The 23,798-nt window shown below is 40.6% G+C and overlaps 1 protein-coding gene and 1 non-coding gene across 3 annotated transcripts in view; one reads left to right on the top strand and one right to left on the bottom strand.

The window, feature by feature from the left end:
• Nucleotides 1-1,510: 1,510 nt before the first annotated feature.
• SNAPC3 (small nuclear RNA activating complex polypeptide 3) overlaps nt 1,511-23,798 on the top strand; it is a 43,999-nt gene continuing 21,711 nt past the window's right edge. For both annotated transcript variants that reach the window (XM_065530492.2, XM_065530491.2), the window contains exons 1-3: nt 1,511-1,831; nt 2,522-2,599; nt 16,795-16,879. In XM_065530492.2, the coding sequence (XP_065386564.1) occupies nt 1,515-1,831; nt 2,522-2,599; nt 16,795-16,879 (480 nt within the window). In that variant the 5' untranslated portion in view covers nt 1,511-1,514. The remainder of the gene's footprint in view (nt 1,832-2,521; nt 2,600-16,794; nt 16,880-23,798) is intronic.
• On the bottom strand, nt 15,174-15,282 carry LOC123569248 (U6 spliceosomal RNA). Its single transcript, XR_006692892.1, has one exon. It is a non-coding gene; the product is annotated as a U6 spliceosomal RNA (small nuclear RNA).

Genomic DNA, 23,798 nt, shown 5'->3' with positions numbered 1-23,798 from the left:
GAAAGGAAAGCACGCTCGGAAGAGTCCCAAGCCATCACTGAGTTCAACTGTGATATTGACCTTGATCCTAGGACTTTATAGGCTGGCTCCTTTCCCATGATTCTTCCCTTAGGGTGGGCTGCCTGCATGCGCAGTGCCCTCCTTATCATTGGGAAGTGAGCACAGCGCAGTATGTAGGCAGTTGCACGAATGCCCATCTGAGGCTTTCTTGCCTTTTCCGATAGAGTCCTCTTGGAAGGTCATACTCTCCGATTTTGTCTCTTAATGCATATGCCCAAGAAGTTGCTTCTCCCTGTCATCTGCATTCAACTAACACTTTAGTGCAACAGGTGTGGGCCATCAGGAAATGGCCTCTCCCCGGCACCGGCTGCCAATTTATCACTATTAGAGGCAATATGCATTCCTAGTGGGTGAGGGAAGAGCCCTCTCCTGCCCTGCTCATGCCTAACTACCTGTAACAAACCTTGCAAATATTAAGCCAGCCACCAAAAGACCATATAATTCCATTTATATTAAATGTCCAGATAAGTTAAATCTAGAGAGACAGAAAGTAGGTTCTTGGTTGGCTAGGGCTGGAGGAGGTGGGAGGATCAGGGGTGATAGCTAAAAGATACAAGTTTCTTCTTTGGAGTGGTAAAAGATGTTTTCAAATAGTGGTGATGGTTGCCCAAGTCTGTTAATATACTAAAAAGCATTGAACACTTCAAATGGGTGTATTATACGGCATGTGATTACAGCCTAATAAATAAATAGTATGTCCTGCTATATCCTTTAGGGCCTCTGAGAAATGGAGAGGGCTCCATCTGAAGCCAGACTGATTGAGTTCCGATCCTGCTTCCATTTTCCCCGCAGGTAACTCCTTCCTTAACAGCATCACGGGGTGATACTCTCTATCCGGAAAGGTCATTGTAATTTTTAAAAACATTAAAAACATACACCAGGGTTAATCATGTGCAGTGTGTGATACACAGACGCTCTGAAACACTACTGCACACACACACACACGCACATGGCGCCTCTGGGGAGGTTCTGAAAGAACCAGATCTGGAGGACTGATCGTGTCCCTGGTCTCGGCCCTCGCCCTCCTTGTTTCTTAGACTCTAAAGCAAGCAGGCAGCAGAGCAGTCCTTGAAATCCAGAGTCAAGAAAAAGCCCTGCACCCCTTGGTCCGAGAGCCGCAAGGAGCGGGGCCTAAGCGCCTGGCGAGGCCGCCCTACCCAGCAGAGGCAGTTGCTTTGTAACTCGGGGACCAGACACCCAGCCTCACTCGCTGCGGTTAACCGACAGCCGCAACGGTTCCCGCCCCGCCCAGGTCGGAGAACAATGCTGCACCCTGCCCGTAGAGCCTCGCGGTGCCGCGCCCTTGGGCGGGCCTGCCGGGAAATGTAGTTTCCGAAGCCCAGCCCTTGCCGCCCCGTGGCTCGCCGGCCGGGAGCTCCAAGCAACTACAAGTTCCATCACGCTCTGCGAGGCCTTGATCTCCAGGCTTTTGCAGGGAAGGGAGTGGGGCGAACATGGCTGAAGGAAGCCGAGGTGTACCAACGTGTAGTGGGGTGGCTGGCAGGCAGGACCCAGTCTCCGGCAGTGGCGGCTGCAACTTTCCAGAGTATGAGCTTCCCGAGCTAAATACGCGCGCTTTCCATGTGGGCGCCTTTGGGGAGCTGTGGCGGGGCCGTCTGCGCGGGGCCGGGGACTTGTCGCTGAGGGAGCCGCCGGCGTCCGCTCTGCCTGGGAGCCGGGGGATTGCGGACTCCGACCGGGAGGATGCCGCGGTGGCCAGGGATCTCGACTGCAGCCTGGAGGCGGCGGCTGAACTGAGGGCGGTGTGCGGGTGAGTGCGGAGCAAAGGGGCTCTTGCAGCTTGGGGTCAAACAGGGTGCGTCCTTGCTTTTGCGCTCCTCTGGGACTCATCCCTGAGAAGGCCTGTGGTTTGGACCTGCTTTCAACCCGCTGGAGCCTCCCTGGAACACCAGGAGAAGTCCTGGGACCCGAATGCCCAGTTTCCGCGAGTTGGAGCAAAGGGCCAAGACAGCTGCATCAAAGACTAGTTTTTCTATTTGCTTGTTCTAAAAGTGCTTGTTAATAAAGAATAGCAGTCAGGGCAACAGCGAGGTGTACCTGCCATTGACAGACACTTTGACAGTGGAGGAATCTGAGTAATGGTGAAGCTGCGGGAGACTTCATCAAAGGAGTGTTAAAACCCCGACTAACTGGTTTCTTTTGGGGACCTTCCGGGTATTCTGGTACTGAAATTTTTCCTAAAAGTGCCTTATTTGGGGATGAAAATATAAAAATAAGTTTAATCTCTTTCTCCATTTAACAGTACTGGCTGCCTTCATCGGCCTTTTCATTATAAAATATAACCACAGAAATCTTTGTCTTAAGTTCTGGTCTCTCTGAGCCGCCTGCTGGATTTTATCTGACTTCGTAATTCAGTAATGTATTTAGGAAAACAACCCTAACTCGCTGTGAACCAGATGCAGAGTCGACCTTAAAGTATTGCTTTTCCTTTTTGTTTTAGCCTTGATAAACTGAAATGCCTTGAGGACGGTGAGGATCCTGAAGTCATTCCGGAGAATACTGACCTGGTGACTTTGGGGTATGGAGGACTTGGTTTTTATGACGTATTTATTTAAACATTTTTTCAACATTATGTTTTGAAAAGTTGAAAGTACAGTGTTGATTGTTATCTGTATACGCACCCCCTAAATTCAGCTGTTCTTAACATTTGACCGTATTTACTTTAGCCGTGTGTATGGGATGCCTGCTGTGTGTTTTTTCATTTTGCTATCCCCCATTCAGTAAGTTAGACATGATGATTTACCCTTAAATACATAAGCATATAGCTTCTAAAAGTATCATTCTTCTACATAATTATCGTGGTATTATTATACCTGAGAAAATTAACCATAAATGCATAATCTGTAATATTCAGTCCATATTCAAACTTGTGTTTATTTTTTAATATTCTTGAATGTGTGTTTATAGAGGTAGAGTTAATCTACTTAGATCTGGGGGGCAAGCTAAATACTCTGATAGTGTTTCTCAAACTATTTGTGGTAAAGGACAGTTTTTGTTTTTAAAAATTTTAAATTTTTGACAGATTTATACTTTGATAAAATACTACAAAATTGCTAGAAAAATGGAATTAAAAAAGACAAACACAATGTAAGTTCAAATTTTTAATTAAATTCAACAGACATAAAAATACTGTCAACTGATAATGGAAGTTTCTAAATGCTTAATCGCATTTTCTGTACAGATTGGTTAACAAATAGGTCGTAGATGAATTCTGGTCTGCCTACCACTCTTTGAGAGGCACTGTTGTATGATAATATAGAGAAATTGTGCATGTAATAGTGAAATTTATAATTTCCAGTTTATAGTCCACTTATTTCATACCACCTCAGCTATGTTCTTTCGTTCTTGATCCTCTGATATTATCCCCCTCAAATATTCAGGCAGTCATTTCAACTCTACTTGGGTTTTCTTTCATAATAACTGCCAAATCTGTTCCCCTGGTCCCTACTGCTAACTTTTACAGCAGCAACACCTGGAGCGCTATGCAAGGTTCTTAACTGTCTTTGCTAAGTACAGTCGTTTCTCCCACTGATTTATCCATCATGCTATCGCCTGAGCATGTATTTTGCTTAAAAATGGTCTATGGCCCTACACCTCCTATATGGAAAAATTTCAAACTCCTTAGCTAGACATTTGAAGCCTTCCACATGTATCCCAAATCTGCCTTTCCAGATTTATTTTCAACCACTTTCAGATGGCTCAGGATGCATGTGGCTTCTCTCCCATCTGAAACATACCACTTATGTTATGCTATGTTTTGTTATGTTATGTTATGTTACGTTATTTTTTGAGATGGAGTCTCACTCTGTTGCCCAGGGTGGAGTGCAGTGGCGTGATCTCTGCTCATTGCAACCTCTGCCTCCGGGTTCAAGTGATTCTCCTGCCTGAGCCTCCGGAGTAGCTGGAATTACAGGCGCCCGCCACCTGGGCTGGCTAACTTTTTTGCATTTTTAGTAGAGACTGGTTTCACCGTGATGGCCAGGCTGGTTTCAACTCCTGACCTCAAGTGATCCGCCCACCTCGGCCTCCCAAAGTGCTAGGATTACATGCCTGAGCCCCACCACACCTGGCCCATACCAATTTCTTTAAAAACCTAAAGATTCCTTTCCAGATTACCACAACCCATCTTTCCCTTAGGAAACAGGTACATTTGTACTGCCTTAAACTCTGCCATTTCTAAAGTCCTTGAAGGCTCAATGAGAGTCCAAACTCCCATCTATGTATTGTTCTCAGAGCCACTATACTGCCTTACTCCAATTGGTGCTCTGTAACTATTGTTGATTGATTAGTTGTATTTGTCTAAAATGCACATCTGATTGTTACTCCCTTGCCTAAAACCTTTTGATGTCCCTTAGGCTGAAGTCCTGAGTCTGTAGTGGCTCACAAAGGCCTCTAAGGAATGGACATTGCTGTTTTCATTTTGTTTGTTTTTGAGATAGAGTTTTGCTCTTGTTGCCCAGGCCTGAGTGCAATGGCCCGATCTCCACTCATGGCAGCCTCCGCCTCCTGGGTTCAAGTGATTCTCCTGCCTCAGCCTCCCAAGTAGCTGGGATTACAGGCATGTGCCACCATGCCTGGCTAATTTTGTATTTTTAGTAGGGATGGGGTTTCTCCATGTTGGTCAGGCTGGTCTCAAACTCGCAACCTCACGTATCTGCCCACCTTGGCCTCCCAAAGTGTTGGGATTACAGACGTGAGCCACCGTGCCTGGCTGACCTTGCTGATTTTTTTCAACTTTCTCTCTGCAGTGTTAACAGCCACACTGCACTGTGTTTCAGTTCCTGGAATGTGTTCTCTCACTCCAGGCTTTTGCCCAGAATAGTCATTCTTGCTTATCTCCTGACCCTGCTGACTTCTACTCATCCTGCAAGTGTTAGCTAAAGGATTACGGACTCCATTTAGGTCCTCTTGTATGCTTATGTAGCACCCCATGCTTCCCTAATGAAATGCTCATCACATCTGTAATATACGTGTTTAATTTTCTGTCTTCTTAGCTACACTTGAAAGTTCCTTAAGTTATATCTGCCGCACTCACTGTTCTAGGAATTGGTAATATAGCAGTGAGTGTGGCAGATATAACATGAGCATACAAGAGGACCTAAGTGGAGTCCATAATCCTTTAGCTAACACTAACAAATATTTGTAGAATGAGTGGAATAAATGAAACTTTCAGAAGACTCAGGAAGTGATTTCTGAGATAGACTGAAAAAAGAACGTTGATGATAATCATATTAAAGCAGACTCTTTTTGCTATAGTTAACACATTAATTGATTTATAGTAAATTTTGTTAAGCCATGTTAAATAGTAATTTTAAGACTACTTAAACATTGCTTCTCATGACTACTTTGCACTACTAGGTCAACTAGATCTCTCTGGTTATCTTCTAGTCCCTCCAAACAGGATTTGTGGGTAAAATTATATATAATCTAATGTAAATCAGTACAGTATTCTTCAACTGGGGTTATTTTGATATACTGTGAAGCTAGTATATTTAATACATGACCATTGTTAACCTTAATGGTCCTGCCAAAAAAAATTAAGACTTGTGGCAAAAGCCTAAATTTGTGTTTTTATGCTTTATTGTTCTCTGAACCTTCCTTCTCCTCACCAGTAATTTAACATTATTCTATTATAAAAATAAAACATAAGTACATCATCTCTTTTTTTTTTTTTTTTTTTTGAGACGGAGTCTCGCTTTGTCGCCCAGGCTGGAGTGCAGTGGCCGGATCTCAGCTCACTGCAAGCTCCGCCTCCCGGGTTTACGCCATTCTCCTGCCCCAGCCTCCTGAGTAGCTGGGACTACAGGCGCCCACCACCTCACCCGGCTAGTTTTTTGTATTTTTAGTAGAGACGGGGTTTCAGCATATTAGCCAGGATGGTCTCGATCTCCTGACCTCGTGATCCGCCTGTCTCGGCCTCCCAAAGTGCTGGGATTACAGGCTTGAGCCACCGCGCCCGGCCTACAAGTACATCATCTCTTTATTATGACATAAAATAAATTTCTGGTACTTTTTCTTTCCTACATCGAATGATAGAGCTCATTTTATGCATGTGAGAGACAAAGGGTAGTTGGTAGATATTGATTCTTCCTTGATACTTGTTGTTCCCTTAATCTATAGTATAGGTTCAGCAGTTTTGAAAATTTTTTTGACTACTTAGTTGGAAGGTTTTAATTCCTAAGAATAGGAGAGAGAATTGTTAATACATGGGTGCTGCTAAAACTTACTTGTCATTCCAAAAGCTTCAGCAGCATTCCTTTTTTTTTTTTTTTAGACAGAGTCTCACTCACTCTATCGCCCAGGCTAGAGTGCAGTGGCTCAATCTCTGCTCACTGCAACTTCTGCCTCCTGGGCTCAAGCGATTCTTCTGCCTCAGCCTCCCAAGAAGCTGGGATTACCGGCATGTGCCACCATGCCTGGCTAATTTTTTATATTTTTAGTAGAGATGGGGTTTCACCGTTTTGACCGGGCTAGTCTCGAACTCCTCACCTTAAGTGATCTGCCCGTCTTGCCCCAAAGGGCTGGTATTACAGGCATGAGCCACCGTGCCCAGCCCTTCAGCAACATTACTTTTAATACAATAGAAATTTTAGATTATTCTGCCCATCCCCCTCACTTTTGTGACCAAGAAAGTACTGTTTACAGGTCCAGAATGTACTGTTTAAAGGCTAAAAAAGGGAACTTTAGAGTCCTGCAAAAAAAAAAAAAAAAAAAAAAACCAAAAGAACCATGAAATTGGAGAACTCAAAACTCTTATCCCACCAAACCAACCACAAATGACTTTTTAAAAAAACTCAAACAGGGCGGATCACTTGAGATCAGGAGTTCAAGACCAGCCTGGCCAATATGGTGAAACCTCCACCTCTACTAAAAATACGAACATTAGCTGGGCATGGTAGCACCTGCCTGTAGTCCCAGCTACCTAGGAGGCTGAGGCAGGAGAATCACTTGAACCCGGGAGGTGGAGGTTGCAGTGAGCTGAGATCACGCCATTGCACTCTAGCCTGGGTGACAGCGAGACTCTGTCTCCAAAAAAAAAAAACACTCAAACAACTCTCATATATCTGAGGTTGACCAGAATGACAGAAATGAGCACCGTCAAACTGGGAATCTTGTAAACTATCACTATACCCCAGATATTACAAAAATGAGCAGGAGGAAATAAAATTTAAAGAGAGCTTATTGTAGATAATGAGGAAATAACTGTAACTGTTTATACAAATCAACTTTGGAGACTACCTGCTTCCACCCAGAAAACAATGAGGAAACAGAAGAAAACCTGTAAGTCTACACTCCACACAGAATTGAATATACTCAGATAAGCATTTGAGGGTATAAAAATGTTTACCTTGGCCTAGAAATTTTTTTTTTTTTTGGAGACGGAGTCTTGCTCTGTCACCCAGGCTGGAGTGCAGTGGCGCGATCTCAGCTCACTGCAAGCTCCGCCTCCCGGGTTCACACCATTCTCCTGCCTCAGCCTCCCGAGTAGCTGGGACTACAGGCGCCCACCACCACGCCCTGCTAATTTTTTGTATTTTCGGTAGAGACGGGGTTTCACCGTGTTAGCCAGGATGGTCTTGATCTCCTGACCTCGTGATCCACCCACCTCGGCCTCTCAAAGTGCTGAGATTACAGGCATGAGCCACCACGCCCGGCTGGCTTAGAATTTTTAAAACTATTAATGGAAATGATGACTAAAGGAGAAATGAAAAGAGTTGATGAAACACAGGAAAGAAATGGAAGAAAAGACAATTACTTCATAAGCGAATAAATTTTAAGATACCTAAGGGAAAATAGACTGAAATGAAAGCAAGAGGCAATGAAGAAAGACATAAAAACAAGCAAGAGAATTGAAAATGACAAAGAAAAAAAGTAAGATGAATCCGAGAGAGTAGGGAACGGTAGATAGGCAAAGATATAATAGTCATATTATCAGAGTCCCTGAAGAAGAAAAAGAAATGGAGCAGAATTCGTATTTAAAAACATAATCTAACAAAAGTTTCCAAAATTGAAAAAAAAACTAAATCTGGAAAGGGTTCGCTAGGTACCTGGAAAAATTAACCCAGACTTAGTGGCTTTTGGGATATATATTAGTAAAACTATTAGATTTCAGAGATAAAGATGAAATCATCACGTCTTCCATGCCCAAAAAGAACACATTAACTTGCAAAGGCAAACTTACAGAAAGCATCAGATGTTGCAAAACTGACATACAAAGCAAGGCAACATAGAGCAGTGTTTTTTTAAAGCTCAATGAAGGTGTGAATTAAGGATTTTGTATTTAACTGAATGTCCTCAAATATCAAGGTTATAGAAAGAGAGTTTTCAATATACAAGAACCTGGGTAATTTCTGTACCTGCTGGCCGTTTCTGAGGAGCATACAAGAGAATGAGCTTTATCCAACCAATTGATGACTGGGAAATTTTCAGCAAAAGGACTAATACAGAAAGGATGAGGTGGAAGATTTGTGTAACTGTTGGGTATTGTGACAAAGTGCGGTATTGCAACTAAAATGATGGAAGGAGAAAAATGGATAACGTGTGGGCAATAGATGGGTTTTTTAAAGACTACCGCAGAGGGAAAACAAAATCTGACACATCGGATAGTAAAGTGTTAAATAAGAAAATGGGTAACTGTAGGATTTAAAAAATATGAGTACAAAGGTAACCAGTAGAACAATAATAGAAATACCAACTCCCCCTCAATTTCTAAAAAATAAATGGAAAAGAATACACATTTCATAATGAAAAACAGCTAATACAACAAAATACAGATAATTAGAAAATATTGTGATAGAGTTGATACCAAATACATCTATCAGTCTTAAGCAACCTATTAAAGGATTTTCAGTTTGGCTTGTAAAACAAAAATCTTGGGGAGACAAGAGACACATCTAAAATAAAGTGATTCAGAAAAGCTAAAAATAAAGGGTTAGACAAAAGTATACCAAGTAAATGGAAACAAAAATTGAGCAGGAGTAGTGATGCTGATATCAGACAAATAGTATTCAAGCCCCAAAGTATTACATGGGATAAAGGACACTTTTAAATTTATATCTTATGGAGGTACGTATACATAAAATTTGTTCCCTGCTAATGAAAACTATATGACATCTTCACAAAAATTGAGTATGTATTAGGTCACAAAGGTAACATCAATGACATTCCAAAAATAGAATATTACAAACAGATTGGGTGCAATGGCTCATGCCTGTACTCCCAACACTTTGGGAAGCCAAGGTGGAAGGATTGCTTGAGCCCTGGAGTTTAAGAACAACCTGGGCAAGATAGGGAGAATCTGCCTCTACAAAAAAATAAAAACAGTTAGCCAGCTGTGGTGGCACATGCCTGTGCTCCCAGCTACTCAGGAAGCCGAGGTAGAAGGATCACTTGAGCCTGGGAGATTGAGGCTGAAGTGAGCCATGATTTTACTGCTCTACTCCAGCCTGGGCAACAGAAAAAGACCCTGTCAAAAAACAAAAAGAAAATAAATTTCCAGCTCAGAAAACGAGAAAAGAACAACAAAGTAAGCGAAAAGAAAATACTGGAAAGGAAATAATAAAGATAACAGAAATTAATGAGGAAAATGATAGGAAAACCATGGGTCTAGTTAATTTTTTTTTTTTTTTTTGAAACGGAGTTTCACTCTTGTTGCCCAGGCTGGAGTAGATTGTGCATTGGCACAACCTCGGCTCACTGCAACCTCCGCCTCCCAGGTTCAAGCAGTTCTCCTGCCTCAGCCTCCAGAGTAGCTGGGATTATAGGCATGCCACCACCACGCCCAGCTAATTTTGTATTTTTAGTAGAGACAGGGTTTCTCCATGTTGGTCTGACTGGCCTCGAACTCCCAACCTCAGGTGATCTGCCTGCCTCAGACTCCCAAAGTGCTGGGATTACAGACGTGAGCCACTGCCCCGGCCCTAATTAAATTTAAAATGGTGACTTTCTGAAACAATTTAAAAGTTAGTTAACTAACATATAAAACAAGGCAACAATAGAGCTGTATTTTAAAAGAAAACTCAAGGTGTGAATTAAGGATTTTATATCCAACTGAATAGTTATAAAGCTAACATCTTGTTTATTTTATTTTATTATTATTACTTTTTGAGATAGTCTCACTCTGTTACCCAGGCTGGAGTGCAGTGGCCTGATCTTGGCTCACTGCAACCTCCACCTCCTGGGTTCAAGAGATTCTCCTGCCTCAGCCTCCTGAGTAGGTGGGACTGTAGGCACGTACCACCACACCAGCTAATTTTTTGTATTTTTAGTAGAGATGGGGTTTCACTGTGTTGACGAGGCTAGTCTTGAACTCCTGACCTCAGGTGATCTGCCCGCCTTGGCCTCCCAAAGTGCTGGGATTACAGGCGTGAGCTACCACACCCAACCTTATTTAATAGAGGAACAATACATGCATTTTCTACTAAGATCTGGAACAAGGCAAGCATGCCCACTATCTCTATTACTTTGCAACATAGTCTACCGGTGTTAGCCATGCAGTCTGACAAGGGAAATTAATTAGAGGCATAAGAGTAGGTAAAGAAGAAAAAGTCCCCCTATTGGCAGATGATGTAATAGTTAACTTGATTAAGAAGAAATGGAAACTTTTTTTTTTAATGGCTGAGACTGGTTAGCAGTACTTTTTTCAAGGGTTGGCAAACTGCAGCCTATGGGCTGGCTGGTTGTTTTTGTGTATAATCACGCCCATTTATTCACATATTGTCTGTGGCTGCTTTTGTACTATATGGCAAGTTCAGTAGTTGTGTGAGAGAGGTCATATGGCCTACAACCTAGAATATTTACTATTTGGCCCCTTAAGGAGAAGTTAGCTGATCCCTGCTCTAAGCAAATAAATTTGAAAACCTAAATGAAATGGATAATTTCCTAGGGAAAAACAGATTACTGAAATTAAGTCCTTAAGACTTATAAAACTTAGACAGTTTCTATAGAAAAACAGAGAAAGTTATGTAAGGAACTATTTCAAAAAGACTGCAAGTCCAGATAGTTTCACAGAATTCTACCAGACATTCGAAGACTAAATACTCCCAGTGCCTCAGGGCCTTGAAGGAAGAAAAACTTCTTAATTATTTTTCTGAAGCAAACATGACAGATACTTAAACTAGATACTGACAATACAGAGAAAGAAAACTTGACATGGGGATCATTCAACACAATATTACCAGACAATCCAACATCATATTAAGATGATACTCTATACCATTGCCAAGTGGGATTTAGTTCAGGAATGGAACATTGGTTCAGTATGAGAACATGTATTAATGTCATATACCATGTTAATAAATGACAAAGTATTATTTCCAGAGATGCTGCAAAGGCCTTAACAAATTCAGCACACATTCATGATAAAAATACTAAGGAAATAGAAGTTGGAGGAATACTGTTCCAACATGATAAAATATATATATATCTATATATATCTATATATCTATCTATCTTTTTTTTTTTTTTTTTTTTTTTTTTGAGACGGAGTCTCGCTCTGTCACCCAGGCTGGAATGCAGTGGCCGGATCTCAGCTCACTGCAAGCTCCGCCTCCCGGGTTTACGCCATTCTCCTGCCTCAGCCTCCCGAGTAGCTGGGACTACAGGCGCCCGCCACCTTGCCTGGCTAGTTTTTTTGTTTTTGTATTTTTTAGTAGAGACGGGGTTTCACTGGGTTAGCCAGGATGGTCTCGATCTCCTGACCTCGTGATCTGCCCGTCTCGGCCTCCCAAAGTGCTGGGATTACATACAGGCTTGAGCCACCGCGCCCGGCCATATCTATCTATCTTAGTTGTAAAGCTAGCACCTTATTTAGTAAGGGAGCAATACATGCATTTTCTAAGATCCAGAAAAAAGCAAGCATGCTTACTATCTCTACTACTTTGCAACATAGTCTATAGGTATAGCCATGCAATTTGGCAAGATAAATAAATTAGAGGTATGGGGTAGGTAAAGAATAAAAACTTCTCTATTTGCCAGTTATGTGATTAGTATGCATGGAAAATTAGTCAATGTGAAAACTAACTCAAATAGAAAAATAATTTAGTGAAATAGGATCCAAAATTGATATATAGAACTTAATAGCCTTCATATATATGACAATAAACAATTAGAGATGGTGGAGAAAATTCCTTTTATGATACCCCAAAAGAAGGTTAAATACTGAGAAATAAATTTAACAATAAATGTATAAGACTTATGTGAGGAAAATTCCAAAACAGTTCTGAAAGACTGAAGAAAACCTGAACAATTTGAAAGATATTCTCTGTTTTGGATAGGAAGACTAAATAATACAATGATGTCAGTTCTTCCTAAATTAAATTATAAATATGGTGTAATCCCAATAAAAATACCATAAGTATCTGTTATGAAGTTAAACAAGTTGATAATAGTGTTCGTGCAGAAAACACATGCAAGAATAGGAAGACTCTGGAGGGAAAAAGAAAACCCACCACTCGCTGGTGGGGCGATGGCTTACGCCTGTCATCCCAGTACTTTGGGAGGCCAAAATGAGTGGATCACCTGAGGTCAGGAGTTTGAGACCAGCCTGGCCAACATGGTGAAACTCCGTGTCTACTAAAAATACAAAAATTAGCTGGGCATGGTGGTGGGCACTTGTAATCCCAGCTACTCAGGAGGAGGAGGCTGAGGCAAGAAAATCGTTTGAACCTGGGAGGCGGAGGTTGCGGTGAGCCAAGGTCACACCATTGCCCTCCAGGCTGGGGGACACAGCACGACTCTGTCTCCAAAAAAAAAAAAATATGAGGAAGTAGTAATTTTACCAGATATTAAGATATGCCACAAAGCCTTTATAATTAAAATGGTGGGTAGTAGCTCATAAATAGACCAGTGGAACAGAATAAAAAGTCCAGAATTAGAGTCAAATGCATATACAAATGTAGTATGACACTATACACAAGAATAATAGATAGGGATCAAAGTGTAGAGAATGGCCGGGCATGGTGACTCAGGCCTGTAATCCCAGCACTTTGGGAGGCCGAGGTAGGCAGAGATCGAGACCATCCTTGCTAATACAGTGAAACCTCGTCTCTACTGAAAATACAAAAAATTAGCTGGGTGTGGTAGCACACACCTGTAGTCCCAGCTACTTGGGATGCTGAGGCAGGAGAATGGTGTGAACCTGGCAGGCGGAGATGCAGTGAGCCCAGATGGCACCACTGTACTCCAGCCTGGGTGACAGAGCGAGACTCCATCTCAAAAACAACAACAACAACAAAAAACAAAGTGTAGAGAATGAAACATGCATACCATGGTGCGTAGTGAAAGGATTTCTGTTACTAAAATCCAGAGGAAATAAAAAGATGGATAAAACTAACTAAAAATTAAAATGTTTTCACAACATAAAGTCAAAAGACAGCTGCCAAACTTGGAGAAGAATATTTATGACATATACCACAAAGGGGCTAATATCCCTAATATGTAAGAACTCTTAAAAGTTGAGGAACAATGACCAAAAACCCAATGGGAAAAAGACATGAACCAGTAATTCACACAAAAAACATGAAAGTTACTCACAAACATGAAAAAATGCTCAAACACACTCAGAGAAGTGAAAATTAAACCTACACTGAGATACCTTTTCTTCCTATCAGACTGGCATAAATTTTAATATGTAATACATTTTTTGACAAGGCTCTGGGAAACAGGTGGTTTTTTGTTTGTTTTTACATTTCTGAAGAGAATGCAGATTGTTAGAACTTTTCTGTAGGGTAAATTTTGTAATACTTAACACAATATTACATATATGTGTACTTTTTGTCCCAGCAATCCCACTTCTAGTAATTTATACCAAAGATACCCCTCCAACAATATGAAAACATGTGTGTTCAAGGTTATTCCTTGAAGTATTGTTCATAATTGCAAAATATTTGAAATACCTTGAATATACAGACATAGGAGAGGAGATTGTTGAATATGCTATGGGAAATCCACACTGTAATATTTTGCAGCCGTAATAAAGGATGAGAAAGGATTAACTCAGAGTAATTTCTAGTACATTCTATTAAGTGAAAAAAGCAAAGTCCCAAAGTATATGCCACCTTTCATGTAAGAAAGGTGTGCCAGGTGTAGTTTATTGGCTCTCATCTTCAAATTTACTTCTTTTTCCTGCTCTGTAAAAATGGACCTTGGCCTTTTAAATACTTTTCTTTTGCCAACTAGCACATCGTTAAGCTTTGTCAGTGAAGGGCGATGGAGAGACCTTTCAGGACTCTCAAGGGTTTTGCTTCCTGATCTGATGTGCTGGCCCAGCAGGATTCTGCAGTGCACACAGCTTCCCCAGTGCCCAGCTCCTGCAATACACTGCAGTCTGAAGCACTCCGCGCCCAGCAGCTTTCCCTGCCAACCCCATTTCCCTCCACAGCTCCCCTGAACAGGTTTTCTTGGTGCCCTTAAGGGTAGATTTCCAGCAAGTTCCACTGATGCAGCACTATAGCAACTTCTTTCTCTTGCTCCTCTGGATCTCAGTCCTGGGAAGAAAAAAGGACTTCCTTGAGTTTTTTCTCAGCCCTAGGGGTAGGGTGCTTCTTGTATTTGCGATTATTCTGTTCTTTAGTGTTCCCTTTTACTGCTTCCTTGCCAGTCCCTCATTATTCCAATCCTCTGTTAAAGTTGTTGAATCCTTAACCTTTGTTCAAATTGCTATTCATTTTTTTCTTTCTTCCTAATTGAACTCAGATTGATACAGAAGGAGATAAAAGAGTATACACAAATATCTGTTTATTTGAACAAAAGAAATGGAAAGGATAAAGCAAAACTGTAGAGACTGATTGCCTGCAGGGGTGGGTGCGGAAGGGGTGGAAAGAAGGGAGGGAATGGGATCAGGTTAGTAGGGACAAAGAGGGAATGACACTTTTGACTCTTAGGATCATAGTGATGTGTCACATATTTTTCACATACCCTAGATGTAATCAGACAATTAAAACCAACTAGGATGTAGGGGGAACCCAAAACTGAATTCAAAAACTAAAAAATAAGCCTAGTTGCATTACAAATGTGTAATATAACACCACTGAAGAGGGTGGGGAAGAAAGAACTAAAGTCTTTATTAAAGCCTATCTTTTTTTTTTTTTTTTTTTTTTTTTGAGCACTTCATGAATTTGCATATCATCCATGCATAGGGGCTGTGCTAATCTTAACTATATTGTTCCGATTTTTAAATAATAAAATGCTACCAAAGGCATATCTTGATATAATGTAAGGGTGAAGACAGAACTTTTTATAAGTTAGTGTTTCTCACAGGGGTATAGGTTAGCAATTCTGTAACCATTTTATGTATTTACTAGAATTGAACAAATAACAGGTTGCCGACAGTGAAAGCTGGATTTCTCACTTGTGGAGAAAGAAGTTATAAACAAGGAAATGTTAAAGGCTAAAATGAATCCTGTGGTTTTAGTTTGGGATCAGAAGTATCAGTATAAACTCATAGTTTTAAATGTGTAACAGTAAAATACAGAAATACAGATATTTATACATGTATAGGTTAGTATACATACATATATTTCCTGCCTATCTCAGCTGAGAAGCCTAGAAGCAGTGACTCCAGTGACAATGAGAATGCCTAGAACCCAGATACTGGTCTCTAAACACCTTTTTCCAGTAAAGGAACTACGGCTCTTACAAGTGGTCGATTCCTGGGATGAGACAAGAAAAGTACAGGATGGGCCTTGAGCATCTTGTGGTGCCAGAAAGTAAGGGAATGTTCAAAAAATAAAAAATAATTTTAAAAAGGAGAGGACTTGCTGAAAGAACAGGAGCTCCTAATGACTAAAACTACCAATTTGAACAACAAAATAATGGTAATATTAGATTTTAACCCCAGAATAAAACAATTATCTGTAGGTTCATACTAATAGAAATGATGAAGTAAACAGATGGGAGGAAAGAGGCAGGTCTTCCTCAAAATATAATTCCAATGAATAAATGTAGAAGAAAGGAAAGACAGAATTGCTGTTAGGCATACGCCACAGTAACAAATATTGCAGAGAAAATCTATCAATGAATGCTAAAATTCCTGGGTGAAGTTTGAGGAGAAACAAGATTTGCATACTGTCAAAGTATCTTCCCCAAAATATTTACCAAGTTCATAGAAAATAAGGTATCATTCTGGTGCAGGAAACTGGCAGACAGAAATAAGCTAAACATCACTAGTAAAATGTCATATTAATATCATGAACCTCTTGATATGATATACTGAGAAGGACATCATTGTAGTGTTCTTACCAAAATGCTAAATTTATTCCTATCATGAGGAACTAGCAGTCAAACACAAATTGAAGGACATTGTATAAAATAACTGATTAGAGCTGTTTGAAATTGTCAAGATCATGAAACATAAGTAGAGACTGAAGAACTTTAACAAACTCAAGGAGACTAAGGACAAATAACATGCCATGTGGGATCCTGAATAGGAATCTGGAACAGAAAAAAAAAAAAAACCGAGTAAATTAAAAATTGTGTGAAATTTTAAAAAGGCCTATAGCTAATAATATTATATAATAATTTATTTCCTGTTCTTGATAATTGTCTCATGATCATATAAGATGTTGACATAAGGGAAGCTGAACAAGAGAAGGGAACTTTTTCCTGCTTTTGCTACTTAAAATTAGTTCAAAATAAAATATACTGAATGTTTTGAAGTCTGAATAACAAATGTTGAACTTTGATTTTTTTTTTTTCCTTTTACATCTACAACAGGGTTAGAAAAAGGTTCTTGGAACATCGGGAAGAAACCATTACAATAGATCGAGCCTGCAGACAAGAAACATTCGTTTATGAGATGGTAATTAAGAGTCTCATCTTTTTCACCCTTTTCTCTTAAAACAGTAAACTGACATTGGCTGAGGGTTAGTAATGACAGTATGGTAGCTTTATACTGGATATACTTAGTTGAAAACAAACTAGAGAAACTCCTTTGAGTCTGGGAACTAGTGAGAGAAGAGGACCCTTAGAACTCAAGTGACTACATATTTGACTTTTTCAGATCTCTGCCTTTATTCTTGTTTGGTTTTATCTTGCTGTTGGTATTAGGCTAAATTTATGCCTTTTCACTACCCTATTTCTGGTCTTTTTGTTCTGCTCCTGATTTTGGTTTAACCACATTCTTTTTTTTTTTTTTTTTTTTTTTTTTTTTTTTTGAGACGGAGTCTCACTCTGTCGCCCAGGTTGGAGTGCAGTGGCGCGATTTCGGCTCACTGCAAGCTCCACCTCCCGGGTTCCCGCCATTCTCCTGCCTCAGCCTCCCGAGTAGCTGGGACTACAGGCGCCCGCCACCACGCCCGGCTAGTTTTTTGTATTTTTAGTAGAGACGGGGTTTCACCGTGGTCTCGATCTCCTGACCTTATGATCCGCCCGCCTCGGCCTCCCAAAGTGCTGGGATTACAGGCGTGAGCCACCGCGCCCGGCGGTTTAACCACATTCTTAATCCTTATCTATTATCTCTTGTGTAAAACTCTGGGAAAATTTAAGGTGATGACTCTTGAGGAATTGGGAGCTATGATTCTGAACGATGGGTTCAGAATCAGTGTGCTGGCACTTGATCATGCATATGAGCACCTATTGTCTCTCCCACTTATTTTACTTTTATTGTGGTAAAATTTACATAACATAAACTTTACCATTTTGATCATTTTAAAGTGTTCAATTAAGTGGCAGTAAGTACATTCACAGTGCTGTATAATCATCACCACTATTTCCAGAGCTTTTTCATCATCGCAAACAGAAGTTCTATACCTATTAATCAATAACTCACCAGTTTTTCCTCCTGCAGCCCCTCCTAACCTCTATTCTACCTTCTTTCTTGATGAATTTGCCTATTCTAGATATCTCATGTAAGTGGAATGCTTTTTTTGTCCTTTTCTGTATGGGTTTTTTTTTTTTGAAACAGAGGCTCACTGTGTCGTCCAGTCTGGAGTGCAGTGGCGCCATCTCGGCTCACTGCAGTCTCCACCTCCTGGCGATTCTCCTGCCTCAGACTTCTAAGCAGCTGGGATTATAGGCACCTGCCACCATGCCTGGCTAATTTTTGTATTTTTAGTAGAGACAGGGTTTCATCATGTTGGCCAGACTGGTCTCGAACCCTTGACTTCAAGCAGTCTGCCCACTTCGGCCTCCCAAAGTGCTGGGATTATAGGCGTGAGCCACGGTACCCAGCCTATGGCATATTTTACATAGCATAATATTTTATAGATTCATTCATATTGTAGCATGTATTAGAACTTCATTCCTTTTTATGGCTGAATAATATCTATTGTATGGATATACCGCATTTTGTTCTATTTATCTGTTGATGGACATTTGGGTTGTTTCTATCTTTTGGCTATTGTGAATAATGCTGCTATAAAAATTGGTATACAGGTATCTTTTTAAGTCCTTTTTCAGTTCTTTTGTATCTGCACCTAGGAGTGGAATTGATGGATTGTATGGTTAATTCTGAGAAACTTGTTTTTCATAGCGATGATACTATATTACATTCCCATCAGTAATGCATGAAGGTGCCAATTTCTCCATGTACTTGTGAATGTGTATTTTCTAGCTTTTTAAAATAATAGCCATCCTAGTGGGTGTGAAGTGGTATTTCAATGTGGTTTTGATTTGTATTTCCCTAATAACTAGTGATACTGAACATCTTCTTATTTGGTTTTTGGCCATCTGTATATTTTCTTTGAAAAAGATCTATTGAAATATTTTGTCCATTTTGAAATTGGGTTGTTTATCCTGTTGAGTCATAAAGAGTTCTTGGCCGGGTGCCGTGGCTCACACTTGAAATCCCAGTACTTTGGGAGGCTGAGGTGGGTGGATCATCTGAGGTCAGGAGTTCCAGACCAGCCTGACCAACATGGTGAAACCCCATCTCTACTAAAAGTACAAAAATTAGCCGGTCGTGGTGGCATGCCCCTGTAATCCCAGCTACTCAGGAGGCTGAGACAGGAGAATTGCTTGAACCTGGGAGGTGGAGGTTGCCGTGAGCCAATATCATGCCACTGCACTCCAGCCTGGGCAACAGAATGAAACTCTGTCTCAAAAAAAAAAAAAAAAAAAAAAAATTAGCCGGGCGTGGTGGCAGGTGCCTGTAATCCCAGCTACTCTGGAGGCTGGCAGAAAAATCGCTAGAACCCAGGAGGCAGAGGTTGCAGCAAGCTGGGATTTGTGCCATTGCACTCCAGCCTGGGCAACAAGAGCGAAACTCTGTCTAAAAAAAAAAAAAAAGAGTTCTTTGTATATTCTGCATACTAGACCCTTACCGTATATGTAATTTAAAAATATTTTATCCCATTCTATATGTTGTCTTTTTACTTTCTTTTCTTTTCTTTTTTTTTTTTTTTTTTTTTTGAGAGTTTCGCTCTTGTTGCCCAGGCTAGAGTACAATGGAGCAACAATGGAGCAATCTCAGCTCACTGCAGCCTCTACCTCCTGGGTTCAGGTGATTCTCCTGCATCTGCCTCCCAAGTAGTTGGGATTGCAGGCGCTCGCCACCACTCCCAGCTAATTCTTGTATTTTTGGTAGCCAGGCTGGTCTTGAACTCCTGACCTCAGGTGATCGATGCGCCTCGGACTCTCAAAGTGCTGGAATTACAGGTGTGAGCAGCCACACCCAACCTTTTTACTTTCTTGATAATGTTATTGGATGTACAAAAGTTTTTAAATTTGATGAAGTCCAGTTTTTCTTTTTCTTTTGTTGTCCTTGTTTTTGATGTCATACTTAAAACATTGCCTAATGCAGCATCACGAAGATTTTCCCATATGTTTTCTTCTAGGAGTTTTTTTTTTTTCTTTTTTTTGAGACGGAGTCTGGCTCTGTCGCCCAGGCTGGAGTGCAGTGGCCGGATCTCAGCTCACTGCAAGCTCCGCCTCCCGGGTTTACGCCATTCTCCTGCCTCAGCCTCCCGAGTAGCTGGGACTACAGGCGCCCGCCACCTCGCCCGGCTAGTTTTTTGTATTTTTTTTAGTAGAGACGGGGTTTCACCATGTTAGCCAGGATGGTCTCGATCTCCCGACCTCGTGATCCGCCCGTCTCGGCCTCCCAAAGTGCTGGGATTACAGGCTTGAGCCACCGCGCCCGGCCTCTTCTAGGAGTTTTATAGCTTTAGCTCCTAAGTTTGTCTTTGATCCACTTCTGAGTTGATTTTTCTATATGATGTAAGGTAAGGGTTTGACTTCGTTCTTTTGCATATAGATATCTAATTTTTCCAGACTGTCCTTTCCCTAGTGAATGATCTTGGCACTTTTGTCCAAAGTCAGTTGACCATATAAGTTTCATTGTTACATCCTGTTGGTCTAGATGTCTATTCTAACCTAGAACTACTCTGTTTTGATTACTTTGGCTTTGTAGTAAATTTTGAAATCAGGGAGTATGATTTCAAAATCCGGCTTTGTTCATGTTATTCAAGATTGTTTTGACTATTCAGAGTCCCTTGAAATTCCCTATGAATTTTAGTATGGGCGTTTCTATTTTTGGAAAAAATGCCATTGGGATTTTGATAAAGATTGCATTGAACCTGTAGATTACTTTGGGGAGTATTGAGATCTTAATGATATCAAGTTTTCCAATCCATGAATGAAATTTCTTTCCATTTATTTAGATACTTAATTTCTTTCAGCAGTTTTTGTTTGTTTGTTTGTTTTGAGACTAAGTTTTGCTCTTGTTGCCAAGGCTGGAGTGCAATGGCACGACTGTGGCTCACCGCAACCTCCGCCTCCCAGGTTCAAGCGATTCTCCTGCCTCAGCCTCCTGAGTAGCTGGGATTACAGGTGCGTGCCACCACGCCTGGCTAATTTTTTGTATTTTCAGTAGAAACAGGGTTTCTCTGTGTTGGCGAGGCTGGTCTCAAACTCCCAACCTCAGGTGATCCACCCGCCTCGGCCTCCCAAAGTGCTGGGATACAGGTGTGAGCCACCGTGCCCGGCCTATCAGCAGTGTTTTATACTTTTTATGTATACAACCCTTTTACTTCCTTGGTTAAATTTATCCTAAATATTTTATTCTTTTGAATGCTATTAATAGTAAGTGAAATTGTTTTCTTAATTCCTTTTTTTTTTTTTTGAGACAGAGTCTCGCTTTGTCGCCCAGGCTGAGCGCAGTGGCGCAATCTCGGCTCACTTCAACCTCTGCCTCAGCCTCCCAAGTAGCTGGGACTACAGGCACCCATCACCATGCCTGGCTACTTTTTGTATTTTTAGTAGAGACAGAGTTTCACCACGTTGGCCAGGCTGGTCTTGAACTGCTGACCTCAGGTGATCCACCCACCTTGGCCTCTCAAATTGCTGGGATTACAGACATGAGCCACTGCACCCAGCCCTGTTCCTATTTTATTTAGTGTTTTTATCATGAAAGGGTATTAGATTTTTGTCAAATGCTTTTCTGTGTCAATTGAGGTCATGATCTGTTTTTTTTTTCCTCATCATTCCATTAGTGTGGTGTATTATATTGATTGACTTGCTAATGTTAAATTACCCTTGCATTTTGAGGATAAATAAATTCCACTTGGTTGTGGAATTCAGTAAAAATTGTAATCATGAAAAGTATCTTATAAACAGAAGAAAAGTTGGAAAATTCACAAAAATTAACGCATTTGACAAAATCCTTTTAATATGGCTCTGAATTTGCTTTGCTAGTATTTTGTTGAGATTATTGCATTCCTGGCCGGGCGCGGTGGCTCAAGCCTGTAATCCCAGCACTTTGGGAGGCCGAGACGGGCGGATCACGAGGTCAGGAGATCGAGACCATCCTGGCTAACACGATGAAACCCCGTCTCTACTAAAAAAAAAAATACAAAAAAAAAAAACTAGCCGGGCGAGGTGGCGGGCGCCTGTAGTCCCAGCTACTCGGGAGACTGAGGCAGGAGAAGGGCGTAAACCCGGGAGGCAGAGCTTGCAGTGAGCTGAGATCCGGCCACTGCACTCCAGCCTGGGCAACAGAGCCAGACTCCGTCTCAAAAAAAAAAAAAAAAGAGAGATTATTGCATTCCTATTTATAAAGGGATATTGGCCTGTAGTTTTCCCGTAGTGTCTTTTTCTCACTGTGGTATCAAGATAATGCTGGTCTCATAGAATGAGTTAGGAAGTGTTTACTGCTTTTCAAATTTTCTGAAAGAGTTTGAGAAACTCTGATATTAATTCTTCTTTTAATATTTGGTAGAATTTACCAGTGAAGTCATCTGGTTCTGATAACTTTTCTTTTTTGAGAGATGTTTCATTGCTGATTCAACCTCCTTACTTGTTACATGTCTATTTAGATTTTTTGTTTCTTTTTGAATCACTTTTGATAGTTTGTATGTTTCCAGGGTTTTGTCCTTTTCATCGAGATTATCCAGTTTGTTGGCAAACAGTAGTTCATAGTTTTGTCTTCTAATCCTTTTTTTCCTGTAAAATCAGTAGTAATGTCTCCACTTTTACTTCTCATTTTAGTAATTTGAGTCTTTTTTCTTAATCAGTGCAGTAAAAGTTTGTCAAATTTGATGTTTTCAAAGAACCAGTTTTTGTTTTTATTGATTTTTCTATATTTTCTCTTCTGTTTCATTTGTCTCCACTCATCTTTATAATTTCCATTTTTTTTGCTAGCTTTGGGTTTAGTTTATTCTTTTTAATTCCTTATCTAGTTATTGAGATTGTTCTTTTTATATAAAGTTATACAGCTATAACTTTTTAAAATCACTCTTTTTACTGCATCTCCCTAAGTTTCCTGTGCTGTGATTTTTGTCAAGAGTGTGTTGTTAAATTTCCACATACTTGTGAATTTTCCAATTTTCCTCCTGTTACTGATTTCTAATACTTATGATCAGAAAAGATACCTTTATTACTTTAATTTTTTTTAATTTAAGATTTGTTGATTTATCCTGGAGAATGGTTCATATGCACTTGAGAAGAACCTGTATTCAGCTGTTGTTGGATGGAGAGTTCTTTGTATATCTGTTAGGTCTAATTGTTCCAGTTGTTCAAGTCTCCTGTTTCTTTATTGATCTTCTGTCTAGTTGTTCTACCCGTTATTGAAAGTTGGATATTAAAGTCTCCAACTATTACCATAGAACTGTCTATTTCTTCAATTCTCTTGGCTTTTTGCTTCATATATTTTATTTTACTTAAGTTTTTTGAGACAGGGTCTTGCTCTGTTGCCCAGGCTGGAGTGTAGTGGCGCCATCACTGCACATTGCTACCTCAACTTCCTGTGCTCAAGTTATCCTCCCACCTCCACCTCCCGAGTAGACAGGACTATAAACGTGTGCCACCATGCTGAGCTAAGTGTTTGTATTTTTTGTAGAGATGGCGTTTTGCCATGTTGCCCAGGCTGATCTTGAACTCCTGGACTCAAGCAATCTGCCCACCTTGGTCTCCCATGCTTCTTAAATTTTAGAGTTCTGTTAGCTGTATATAAGTTTGTAATTGTATATGTATATATCTTCTTGCTGGATGGCTTCTTTTCCCAATGTATAATATCTTTCTTTGTCTATTGAAACCTTAAAAAAATTTTGTTTTTAGAGATGGGGTCTTGCTATGTTCCCCAGGCTGGCCTCAAACATTTAGGCTCAAGTGACTCTCCCACATCAGTTTTCTGATAGCTGGGACTACAAACACATGTGAAAACATCTTATTTTTCTGTAACTTAAGGATTACTTTTTTTTCTTTGAGACAGAGTCTCAGTCTGTCGCCCAGGCTGGAGTGCAGTGGCCTGATCTTGGCTCACTGCAGTTTCTGTTTCCCGGGTT

The sequence above is a fragment of the Macaca fascicularis genome, chromosome 15, assembly GCF_037993035.2.
Source record: "Macaca fascicularis isolate 582-1 chromosome 15, T2T-MFA8v1.1".
In the NCBI taxonomy this organism is placed as follows: domain Eukaryota; kingdom Metazoa; phylum Chordata; class Mammalia; order Primates; family Cercopithecidae; genus Macaca; species Macaca fascicularis.
Note: the sequence above shows the minus strand (reverse complement) of the source record. Positions and strands in the feature narration are given on the sequence as shown.